This window comes from Capra hircus, chromosome 3 (assembly GCF_001704415.2).
Source record: "Capra hircus breed San Clemente chromosome 3, ASM170441v1, whole genome shotgun sequence".
Classification (NCBI taxonomy): Eukaryota; Metazoa; Chordata; class Mammalia; order Artiodactyla; family Bovidae; genus Capra; species Capra hircus.
In genome coordinates this window covers 108,148,207-108,160,905 of record NC_030810.1, presented here as the reverse complement: position 1 = coordinate 108,160,905, position 12,699 = coordinate 108,148,207, and the positions used below count along the sequence as shown (strand labels likewise).

At 42.0% G+C, this 12,699-nt stretch overlaps 1 protein-coding gene across 1 annotated transcript; it reads right to left on the bottom strand.

Annotated features, from left to right (window-relative positions):
• Positions 7,082–10,647, bottom strand: LOC108635602 (T-cell surface glycoprotein CD1b-2). The gene is made up of 6 exons (XM_018046345.1): positions 10,585–10,647; positions 10,068–10,334; positions 9,130–9,408; positions 8,630–8,908; positions 8,036–8,129; positions 7,082–7,399 (listed from the first exon to the last, which is right to left on the bottom strand). The coding sequence occupies exons 1-6, from the start codon at positions 10,643–10,645 to the stop codon at positions 7,378–7,380; spliced, it is 1,002 nt and encodes a 333-aa protein (XP_017901834.1). The 5' UTR covers positions 10,646–10,647; the 3' UTR covers positions 7,082–7,377.

Sequence of the window (12,699 nt, the reverse complement as noted above, 5' to 3'; positions counted from 1 at the left end):
GCATTATCTTTTAGGATTTGAAATAGTTCAGCTGGAATTCCATCACCTCCACTAGCTTTATTCGTAGTGATGTTTCCTAAGGCTCACTAGACTTCTCACTCCAGGATGTCTGACTGTAGGTGACTGACCACACCTTTTGGTTATCCAGGTCATTTTTGTGTAGTTCTTCTGTTATTCTTGCCACTTTTCTTAGTATCTTCTGTTTCTGTTAGGTCCATACCATTTCTGTCCTTTATTGTGCTCATCTTTGCATTAAATTTTCCCCTGGTATTTTTATTTTCTTGAAGATAACTCTAATCTTTTCCATTCTGTTTTTTTCCCTCTATTTCTTTGCATTGTTCGCTTAGAAAGGTTTTCTTATCTCTCCTTGCTCTTCTTTAGAACTCTGCATTCAGATGGGTATATCTTTCCTTTTCTCCTTTGCCTTTCACTTCTCTTCTTTTCTCAGCTATTTGTAAGGCTTCCTCAGACAACCTTTTTTGCCTTTTTGCATTTCTTTTTCCTGGGCATGGTTTTGATCACTGCCTCCTGTACAATGTTACAAACCTCTGTCCATAGTTTTTCAGGCACTCTATCTGTCAAATCTAATCCCTTGAATCTATTTCTCAATTCCACTGTATACTCGTAAGGGATTTGACTTAGGTCATACCTGAATGACCTAATGGTTTTCCCTACTTTCTTCAATTTCAGTCTGAATTTGGTAATAAGGAGTTCATGATCTGAGCCACAGTCAGATCCCAGTCTTGTTTTTGCTGACTGTATAGAGTTTCTCCATTTTTGGCTGCAAATAATATAATCAATCTGATTTCAGTATTGACCATCTGAAGATGTCCATGTGTAAAGTCATCCCTTGTGTTGTTGGAAGTGTTTCGACCAGTGCATTCTCTTGGCAAAACTCTGTTAGCCTTTGTTCTGCTTCATTTTGGACTCCAAAGCCAAGCTTGCCTGTTACTCCAGGTATCTCTCAACTTCCTACTTTTGCATTCCAGTCTCCTATGATGAAAAGGACATCTTTTCTGGTGTTAGTTCTAGAAGTTCTTGTAGGTCTTACAACTACTCAACTTCAGTTTCTTTGGCATTAGTGGTTGGGGCATAGATTTGGATGACTATGATACTGAATATTCTGTCATTTTTGAGACTGCACCCATATACTGCATTTCAAACTCTTTTGTTGACTATGAGGGCTACTCCGTTTCATCGAAGGGATTCTTGCCCACACTCTTGCCCATTTGAATTAAATTTGCCTTTTCCAGTCCATTTAATTCACTGATTTCTAAAATGTCAGTGTTCACTCGCCATCTCCTGTTTGACCACTTCCAATTTATCTTGATTCATGGACCTAACATTCCAGGTTCCTATGCAGTATTGCTCTTCACTGCATCAGGCTTTAATTTCACCACCAGACACATTCACAGCTGGACTTTTTTTTCCGCTTTGGCTCAAACTTTTCATTCCTTCTGGAGCTACATCTCTGCTCTTCCCCAGTAGTATATTGGGCACCTACTGTCCTGTGGTGGAGAAGGAAATGGCGACCCACTCCAGTATTCTTGCCTGGAGAATCCTATGGATGGAGGATCTTGGTGGACTACAGTCCATGGGTCGCAAAGAGTCAGACACAACTTCACTTTCATTTTCACTCACTGTCCTGTGGACTTCATTTTTCATTGTCATATCTTTTTATCTTTTCATATTGTTCATGGGATCCTCAAGACAAGAATGCTGAAGTGATTTGCCATTCCCTTCTCCAGTGGACAACATTTTGTCAGAACTCCCAACCAAGACTCGTCCGTCTTGGCTGACCCTATGTGGCATGCCTCATAGTTTCATTGAGTTAGACAAACTGTCATCCATGTAATCAGTTTGGTTAGTTTTCTGTGATTGTGGTTTGCATTTTGTCTGCCCTCTATATGGATGAGGATAAAGGCTTGTGGAAGCTTCCTGGTGGGAGGTACTGACCATGATGAAAACTGGGTTTTGCTCTGATGGGCAAGGACATGCTCAGTAAATATTTAATCCAATTTTCTGTTGATAGGTGGGCCTAAGGCAAAACTATGGTAGGCGTAATGGCAACCTCCTCCAGGACTTATGCTAGCATGTTGCATATCCCAGGACTATTGCACTCAGTGTCTCTGGCCTGGGGAAGGCCAATGTCGACCCACCCGTCTGCCAGAGACTCCCAAACACTCACAGGTAAGTCTGGTTCAGTCTCTTGTGGGATCAGTGCTCCTTTTTCCTGGGTCCTGGTGCACACAATGTTGTTTTTTTTTTTTGTGTGTGCCTTCCAAGAGTCTGTTTACCCAGTCCTGTGGAGTTCTGTAATCAAATGCCACTGGCCTTCAAAGGCATATTCTTTGGGGGTTCTTAGCCCCTCTGCCAGATCCCCAGGTTGGGAAATTTCTTGTGGGCCCCAGAACTTTCATAGTGAGAAAGAACTGTTGTTAAATTTGTTATAGCAGAATTCCTTTTGTTCTCCAGTTTGTGTGTCATAGGCTCAGGTGCTCTATTCAGTTCAGTCACTGAGTCATGTTCAACTCTGCAAACTCATGGACTGCAGCACATCAGGCTTCCCTGTCCATCATCAACTCCTGGAGCTTACTCAAACTCATGTCTATCAAGTCAGTTAGGCCATCCAACCATCTCATCCTCTATTGTCCCCTTCTCCTCCTGCCTTCAATCTTTCCTAGCATCAAGGTCTTTTTAAATGAGTCAGTTCTTTGCTTCAGGTGGCCAAAATACTGGAGCTTCAGCTTCAGCATCGGTCCTTCCAGTGAATATTCAGGATTGATTTCCTTTAGGATTGACTGGTTTGATTTCCTTGCAGTCCAAGAAACTCTCAAGAGTCTTCTTTAACACCACAGTTCAAAATCATCAATTCTTTGGTGCTCAGTTTTCTTTATGGTCCATCTTTGACATCCTTACATGACTACTGGAAAAATCAGAGCTTTGACTAGTACTGCTGACACCTTTGTCAGCAAAGTAATGTTCTGCTTTTTAATATGCTGTCTAGGTTGGTCACAGATTTTCTTACAAGGAGCAAGTGTTTTAATTTCATGGTTTCAATGACCATCTGCACTGATTTTGGAGCCCAAGAAAATAAAATCTCTCACTGTTTCTATTATTTCCCCATCTATGTGCCATGAAATGATGGGACCAGATGTCATGATCTTAGTTTTCTGAATGTTGAGTTTTAAGCCAATTTTTTCACTCTCTTCTTTCACTTTCATCAAGAGGCTCTTTAGTTCCTCTTCAATTTCTGCCATAAGGGTGGTGTCATCTGCATATCTGAGGCTCTATAATGGGGCCAATGGTGACCTCCTCCAAGAGGACTTATGCCACACACTGTAACTCCCAAGACTGCTGTTGCCAAAGTCCTTGGCACCATGACAGGCCACTACTTACCCCACTACCTCCACAGGTCTGGCTCAGTAGCTGTGCAGGTCACTGCTCCCTGCCCTAGGTCCTGGTGCACACAGGTCCCTTTGGCTCTCTCCAAGTGTCTCTGGAGGATGAGGTTTATTTTAAGTGCAATTATGCCACTCTTACCATCTTGTTTCAGGTTCTCCTTTGCCCTTGGACATGGGTATCTTTTTTTGGTGGGATCCAATATTCTGTCTATGCTTTTTCAGCAGCTCATTGAAATTTTGGTGTTCTTGCCGAGAACATGAATGTGCATCCTTCTGCTCTGCCATCTTAACGGTATGAGATGGCAAATAGAGAGGGAAATAGAAGTGGAAACAGTGAGACATTTGTGTGTGTGTGCTCTAAAATCACTGCATAATGTCACTGCAGCAATGGAATTAAAAGGGGCTTGCTCCTTTGAAGAAAAGCTATGACAAACTTGTACAGTATGTTTAAAAAAAAAAAAAAAAACAGAGATATCACTTTGCTAACTAAGGTCCACATAGTCAAAGCTTTGGTTTTTCCAGTAGTCATGTACAGATATAAGAGTTGGACCATAAAGAAGGTTGAGCACCGAAGAATTGATGCTTTTGAATTGCAGTGCTGGAGAAGACTCTTGAGAGTTCCTTGGACTGCAAGGAGATGAAGTCAGTCAATCATAAAGGATATCCACCCTGAATATTCATTAGAAGGACCGATGATGAATCTGATGTTCGAATAATTTGGCCACATAATGTGAAGAGCTGATGCACTGGGAAAAAAAAAAAAAAAAAAAAAACCTGATGATGGGAAACACTGAAGACAAAAGGAGAAGAGGCAGCAGAGGATGAGATGGTTAGATAACATCATCAACTCAATGGACATGAATGTGAGTAAAATTCAGGAGATAGCAAAGTAGAGGGAAGACTGGCATGCTGTAAAGTCCCTGGGATTACAAGGAGTCAAACATGACTGAGTGACTGAACAACAACAAATCCTAGCCATTTCTCTAGAGGCTCAAACTGTCCCAACTGTGACATGGGAGCCTTTTTACACCAGTCATTTGTGAATTCTTTCAACATACCTTTACCTTATGGCATGCAGAGTTCCAAAGAATAGCAATGAGAGATAAGAAAGCCTTTCTCAGCAATCAGTGCAAAGAAATAGAGGAAACCAACAGAACGGGAAAGACTAGAGATCTCTTCAAGAAAATTAGAGATACCAAGGGAACATTTCATGCAAAGATGGGCTCGATAAAGGACAGAAATGGTCTGGACCTAACAGAAGCAGAAGATATTAAGAAGAGGTGGCAAGAATACACAGAAGAACTGTACAAAAAGATCTTCAGACCAAGATAATCATGATGGTGTGATCACTCACCTAAAGCCAGACATCCTGGAATGTGAAGTCAAGTGGGCCTTAGAAAGCATCACTATGAACAAAGCTAGTGGAGGTGATGGAATTCCAGTTGAGCTGTTTCAAATCCTGAAAGATGATGTTGTGAAAGTGCTACACTAAATATGGCAGCAAATTTGGAAAACTCAGCAGTGGCCACAGGACTAGAAAAGATCAGCTTTCATTCCAATCCCCAAAAAAGGTAATGCCAAAGAATGCTCAAACTCCTGCACAATTGCACTTATCTCACACACTAGCAAAGTGCTAGCAAAATGCTCAAATTTCTCCAAGCCAGGCTTCAGCAATACGTGAACAGTGAAATACCAGATGTTCAAGCTGGTTTTAGAAAAGGCAGAGGAACCAGAGATCAAATTGCCAACACACACTGGAACATCAAAAAAGCAAGACAGTTCCAAAAAATATCTATTTCTTCCTTATTGACTATGCCATAACCTTTGACTGTGTGGATCACAAGAAACTGTGGAAAATTCTGAAAGAGATGGGAATACCAGACCACCTGACATGCCTCTTGAGAAACCTATATGCAGGTCAGGAAACAACAGTTAGAACTGGACATGAAACAACAGACTGGTTCCAAATAGGAAAAGGAGCACATCAAGGCTGTATACTGTCACCCTGTTCATTTAACCTATATGCAGAGTACTTCATGAGAAACGCTGGCCTGAAAGAAACACAGGTTGGAAGCAAGATTGCCGGGAGAAATATCAATAACCTCAGATATGCAGATGACACTACCCTTGTGCCAGAAAGTGAAGAGGAACTAAAAAGCCTCTTGATGAAAGTCAAAGAGCAGAATGAAAAAGTTGGCTTAAAGCTCAACATTCAGAAAATGAAGAACATGGCATCTGGTGCCATCACTTTATGGGAAATAGATGGGGAAACAATGGAAACACTGTCAGACTTTATTTTGGGGGGGGGCTCCAAAATCACTGCAGATGGTGACTGCAGCCATGAAATTAAAAGACAGTTACTCCTGGAAGGAAAGTTATGACCAACCTAGATAGTATAATCAAAAGCAGAGACATTACTTTGCCAACAAATATCCATCTAGTCAAAGCTATGGTTTTTCCAGTGGTCATGTATGGATGTGAGAGTTGGAATGTGAAGAAAGCTGAGCACTGAAGAATTGATGCTTTTGAACTGTGGTGTTGGAGAAGACTCTTGAGAGTCCCTTGGACTGCAAGGAGATCCAACCAGTCCATTCCAAAGGAGATCAGCCCTGGGTTTTCTTTGGAAGAAATGATGCTAAAGCTGAAACTCCAATACTTGGGCCACCTCATGCGAAGAGTTGACTCATTGGAAAAGACTCTGATGCCTGGAGGGATTGGGGACAGGAGGAGAAGGGAACGACAGGGGAGGAGATGGCTGTATGGCATCACCAACTCGATGGACATGAGTTTGAGTGAACTCCAGGAGATGGTGATAGACAGGGAGGCCTGGTGTGCTGCAGTTCATGGGGTCACAAAGAGTTGGGCATGACTGAGTGAATGAACTGAACTGAAGGCAAAGATGTTCCAGAGTCTTGAAGACTCTTTCTGCCCCAACTAGAAATCAGCCATTTCTTCAAGGTGCTTTGGTTCCTTTAGTGTGAAAATATGTCACAGCCATAATGTGAGCACTAAGTCTTGGTTTTGTGGCTTTTTAAGTGGTCAGGACATTTTTTAAGCCTAAATATTATGATTTTTTAATTATACTTTCAATTCAAGTTTAAGAATACAGAGTTTAATATTACATCTCTCTCACATCAACTTCTCTAGACAGAAAATCTTGGTTCCAAGTGAATTAACACAACTATACAATCACCTAAATGATATACTATCCACCTGTCCACCACTACACTATATACTATCCACCTGTCCCACTGTATACTGTATTTCACTAGCCTATACAAACATGATAGTCTTACAATAACAGTAATAACTCTACCACCAGAAATAAGTTTTCGACAGGGATCCACTGAGAATAAGCCATTCTCTCAAGGAACTAAGTAGAAGGAAAAGAAAAGGAACTTCTTTTTTCTGGGTACAGAGTAAAGTGAATCTCTGCACAGTACCAGTCAAGGGAGAGTACTTCCACTCTAACAGTAAGGAAGGCTATCTGGAAAAACAAGCTGCTCAGCTGATCCTGTAGTTAGAAAATCATCGAAATGAAGAGAGTGAAATGATGTTAAAAATGCTCAGCAACCCTGCAAATACAATTACCTCAGCAAACCTATAGTTAGTTCAATTTGAAAAATGATATTTCAGCAGAAGCAAAAAAAAGTTTTAAATAAGAAGTCAAAGGCATGTCACCATGAAGTTGTGTACATCATTTCATTTATTCCAAGGTATATTCTTTCTCACAAATCACATCTATGAAATCTGAGTGGATCCTGCTAGTGATATTGTCTCATAATAACAATTTTCATATATGTTTCTGCTAGAGTATAAATTATGACTTATCTTACAACCTACAGGAACAATGATTTGATCAAATGTGATGATTATTTGATGAAATATAATGAGATTGACTCCTAGGCTGACAACTTGAGTTTCAGGGTTCCTGGATACTTATTCCAAATGGAAAAGGAGACAAGGTCAGGGCTCACAAGATATTCTGATATGACCTGTTAAGAACACAAGCAAAAAAATGCTCAACTTAAGAGATATTTGTACACTATGTTCATAGCAGCATTATTCACAACAGCTAAAATGTGAATTAACCCATGTGTCTGTTGAGAGATGAACAGGTAAACAAAACAACATTTAAAAGGAAAGAAATTCTAACACAGATCACACATGAATGAATTATAAGGACATAATGCTAGGTGGAACAAGCCATTCAAAAAAGACAAATGATTTCATTTCTATGAGGTACCTAGAGTAGACAGATTCATATAGACAGAAAGTAGAATGGTGGTTGGCAGGGCCTGAGAGAGAAAGGATTGGGGAAAGTGGTTTACTGGGCATAGACTTCTAGTTTTTCAAGACGAAAAGATTTCTAAGGATTGGCTGCATAAATGTGAATGTACTTAAGACTACTAAACTATATGTATAAAAATGGCTAATGCAGTCAATTTTCCATGATGTATTTTACTGCAATTTTTAAAAAATAAATTTACCTACAGATGGGATCTGAGGACAAAAGGGAAATGTTCTAGCAGAAATGTTGAGACTAAAGAGATGTAATATGAATAGATAAAAAGCAGGGAAAGTATAAAAGGATGGACAAAAGAAAAAAAGATTAAAAAATGAAAACTCACCAGCGTCTCCAAAACCATAATGCAAGGCATATAGAAAGGATTAAGGATGGCACTATTATTGCCACAAGTATCAAGCCAATGGATGTGGGGTGTCCTGGCAATTGGGAGAAGACAAAGGAATGTCACTTCAAAACCATTCTCTAGTTCTCCAGGCCTTCTTGCCCATCTGAGTGTCAGCACCATCATTAACTGCTTCTGAAGCATGGGCATCTCGGGTTCCCTTTCTCATACTCCCAGAAGTCTTATACTCATAGCCACCCTTAAACTCTCCTTCTTGCTGAATCCCACCGAGACTACAGTATGATTACTACTGTAGTAGTGAAGACTACTTCATTTTTATCTATTGTACAGCTTAAATCAGCTATTTTCATACCTCTGGCACTGTAGTCCTAGAAATAAACCTCAAAGTCTGTCCCTCTGACTCTCTCTCTTTGTCTCCCTGATTCTCTTTCCTCCCCGCCTATCCTCTCTCCATGCCTGTCTTCCTCCCTCCATCCTTCTCTCATCCATCAAATCCCTCCCTTCCTGTGTCCCCCTCTTTCTTCTTGAGGACCATTTCTTCCCATTCCCAGTTAGGCCCCAGTTCCTTCTCACCCCAGTACAGGATGATGTCCTGGTCTCCTAGACTGCTGTGCTTCACTCGGCAACTCAGGCCAGCCGCCTCCCCAGCTGCCACATTTAGGGTTACTCGGAGATACCAAGTCCAGTCAGCGTTGGGCATGACGTCTCCTTGCTGAGTGCCAGGCTGCTCCTGCTCGCCCCTCATCCACCTCACCCGCACAGGTTTTGGGTAGAATCCTGAGACATGGCACACCAGCAGTAGGCGGCCAGGCCCAGGAGTGGGGCCACTGGACAGCCAGGCCTCAGGCTTCACTGGGGTAGAAAAGAGCAGTAAGAACGTCAGATTATGACTCTAATCCAGAGCATGGGGACTCAGAAACCCACAAATTTGGACAGTTGCCTCTTCCACTCCTATGGGCACCAAATGATTTATTGATTAATCATTTTTTTTATTTAGATACTTCTCCATTTTGAATTTAAAGAAAGTGGTGGGAGGAGAAATAGAAACATCTTGTAGAGAGCATAAGGCTAACCTTGCCTCTGCAGTTCTGCCTTCCCTGCATCAAGGACACCCAGAAGATATCGAGGACAGGTTTCTGAGACGAGTCTCTCAATGATATCGGAAGTGCCTTGATACTGACTCAGGAGTGCACAAAGCTTCTGCCCCCTGTTGCCGCTGTCTGGTGCAGGCATGCAGGAATGATTCTGGATCCTCAAAACATCCAGTCCTCCTAAAGCTCCTCTCAAAGAGCTTTCTATGGCCTCCCCAGAATGCAGCTCACAGCCTTCTATGACCTGGATCACAAAGGGGTCTGTGTAAAGGAAAACTGAGACAAGTTATTAAAAAGCAAACAGGAAAGAAAGAGATGAGAAAAAGGCATAGGACTTTTTATTTTAGTGGCAACAAGTTGAGGTAAAATTATTGACATAAAAACAATTGCAGTATTCAGGACTTTTCAGAAAGAGCACTGGGGAGAGGTATGCATATCATCAACGGTGGGGTTAGGCAGTTTTAAGGATGTAGAGTGGTCAAGAGGGGAGAGAGGCAATGTGTGATGGAGTCAGAAGTGCAGCATTCCACGGTGGAAGGAAGGGTTACATGTAGAGAAGGGATCGGGCAGCAGATGCTTGAGGACATCAATTGGAGGAGTAGGAAGTCACACTTAAGTTCACTCAAGCACAGAGTAGGAAAAGGAGGTTTTTCCTTGGGGTTTTAGAGAAGCAAGTTACATAGACACAAACAAGAGATAACCACAAGAGTGGTCATGTACACAGAAGAGAGCAAGAAACAGGAAGAATCTTAGATACTGGGTGGAGGTATGGAGTCGGGGTTGAAGGCTACTCTGGACAAGCGTGTATATGCAATTGGATACAGAGGGGGGAAAGGGGCCATCATCAGAGGCAGCAGTAGCCTGACACAAGAGAAAAAAAAGTCACAGAGAGTCTCTCCATATCAGAGGAATATACTCACATTCCAACTGGAACTCATTGACTCGATCCTGCACTTCCCGAATGAATCCAATGAGGTAGACTCGGAAGAGGTCCACCAGCTCAGTTATCTCCTCATCACTAAAGTTGCCCTTGGACCAGGGCTTCAGGAAAATGGCAGTGCCCGAGTCACTCTCCCAGCCATGAATCTGCAAGTCATCCAACCAGCCTGAGCCTAGATTTTGAGCCCATGTGCTGTTGACAAAGGTTGAAATCTGCTTGAGATGGAAGGAGGTTGGCCCCTGGAACACTGTAGTGGTGGAAAGATAAGAAGGATGAGGGGGAAATGCGGCATCAGGATAGAATGAAAAAGAACCCAGAGTCTGAACAACAATACAGAGCTTGAAGCAATCCCCGCCTCCAAAGCTTGTGGCTCCATCTCCAGCCTCCAAAATAGGGGAGAAGGCTGGAGACAGAGCCCAGATCCTTTGTGGTAGATGCGGCATGCTTTTATCCAGAACCCCTGCACCTGTGCTGGGAGCAGCCGGAGTTATTCTTACCATCCTCATTGTCACCACCTGGGAGGATAACTCCAAGTAACAGAAGTGGTAGAAGCAGCATTTCACTGGGAAGTAGAATTTCTGGCTCTCGGAACTGGTATTTGATCTCTAATTTCAGCTTTTTTTTTTTTTTTTTCAGTACTCTAAATTGACTTCCTCTCTTCCCCAACTGACAAATCTTTGACCCACATTGCATATCTCAGAAAAGCTGTGCCTCCCACAGCTCTGAACTCCCACTCCACCTCATTTCCATTCTTTGGTCTTCATCTCCTTTATACATACCACCCTGGAAAATCTCCCTTGTGGTGCTGAAGAGTTATTTCACCTTCCCAATCCTTTATTTCCACATCTATTAAAGAAGAGGGTAATACTAAACAATTGCCGAACTTCCAGTCTCTTTTAATCTAGAAGTATCCTTTGGTTGGTCCACCTATCTCATTTTCTCATACAGCAAATATAGCGCTGACAGTGAGGCAGCAGTAACAGAGGCAGTGCAGATAGTCTTGGAGAGAGTACCAAATGGATCCGTGTGAGTGGCCACAGTACCTTGGTGTACATTCACAGAGAGACCTCCTCTGAGAATGGAGATGCACAGGAGAAAGGGAGATTCTAAGAACCCCAGCCCCCATTTCAGGGAGTCAGATACTAGAACAGTAAACCTCTGCTCTTTATACCATTTTTATCATCCCCAATAATATCTCCTGCTTGGCTAATACTTGCCTAAAGTACTGACAGACTCACTAGGACATGAAGATGATGTCCAGGAAGTATGGTACTCAGAGCTTGATTTTTACTCCACACTAATACTATAAAGGCTCCTCTGCCAATGGCCCGTGGTACCAAAGGGAAAACCTGAGTGGAAACAAATTATTTCAAAATCTCAATTACTCCAATCAAGAGGATCAGTAAACAAGATCTTGCCTTTACTGATGAAAATTGGACTGAGATGGTAGATGGTAGATGATTCCCTTAAGTTCCCTACAAAAATAAATACAACAAGTACCTTAAAGTCTACTCCAAAATCAAGGAAGACACACATCTCAGGTCTAAAGGTAAGATTTCTGCAAGCCTGAGGACACCAGAGGACCTTCCACTGAAGTACAAGGCAGTTGCCCAAGTGAGCTGGTATCTAATGGTTGCCTGAGGACAGCTACTGAGCAATCCTATACAGTCCGAGTGGTGGTCACAGTATCTAAAGAGTATTAAAACTACATACACATGGAATATGGATGTGAGAATTTCCTTCTGCATCATTGAGAGTGTCCCTTGTGGCTCAGCTGGTAAAGAATCCACCTGCAATGCAGGAGACCTGGGTTCTATCCCTGGGTTAGGAGGATCACCCGGAGAAGGGAAAAGCTACCCTCTCCAGTATTTTGGCCTATACAATCTATGGGGTGGCAAAGGGTCGGACATGGCTGAATGACTTTCACTTTCTGCTTCATTGATTATGCTAAAGCCTTTGACTGTGTGGATCACAACAACTTTTTGAAAATTCTTCAAGAGATGGTTTGAGAAACCTGTATGCAGGTCGAGAAGCAACAGTTAGAACCGGACATGGAACAACAAACTGGTGAAAACTGGGAAAGGAATACATCAAGCCTGTATACTGTCAACCTGATTATTTAGCTTCTATGCTGAGTACATCATACAAAAAGCCAGGCTGGATAAAACACAAGCTGTAATCAAGATTGACAGGAGAAATGTCAATAACCTAAGATGTGCAGATGACACTACCCTTATGGAAAAAGTAAAGTGCAGCTGAAGAGTCTCTTGATAAAGGTGAGATAGGAGAGTGAAAAGGCTGGCTTAAAACTCAATATTCAGAAAACTAAGATCATGGTAGCTGGTCCCATCACTTGACAGCAAATAGATTGGAAAAAATGGAAACAGTGACAGATTTCATTTTCTTGGGCTCCAAAATCACTGTGGACGATGACTGCAGCCACAAAATTGAGACACTTGCCCTTGGAAGAGAAGCGATGACGAACCTAGACAGCATATTGAAAAGAAGAGACATGACCTTGACAACAAAGGTCTGTATTGTCAAAGATATGGTTTTTCCAGTACTAATATACAGATGTGAGATTTCGACCATAAAGAAAGCTGAGTGCCTAA

Coding starts and splice junctions, on each gene's coding strand:
- LOC108635602 (XM_018046345.1), bottom strand. CDS start 10,645: ATGCTGCTTCTACCACTTCTGTTACTTGGAGTTATCCTCCCAGGTGGT. Junction 8,909..9,129: donor GGCAGAACTGCAGAGGCAAG/GTTAGCCTTATG, acceptor TTTCTACCCCAG/TGAAGCCTGAGGCCTGGCTG. Junction 8,130..8,629: donor GGACATCATCCTGTACTGGG/GTGAGAAGGAAC, acceptor CCCAATTGCCAG/GACACCCCACATCCATTGGC.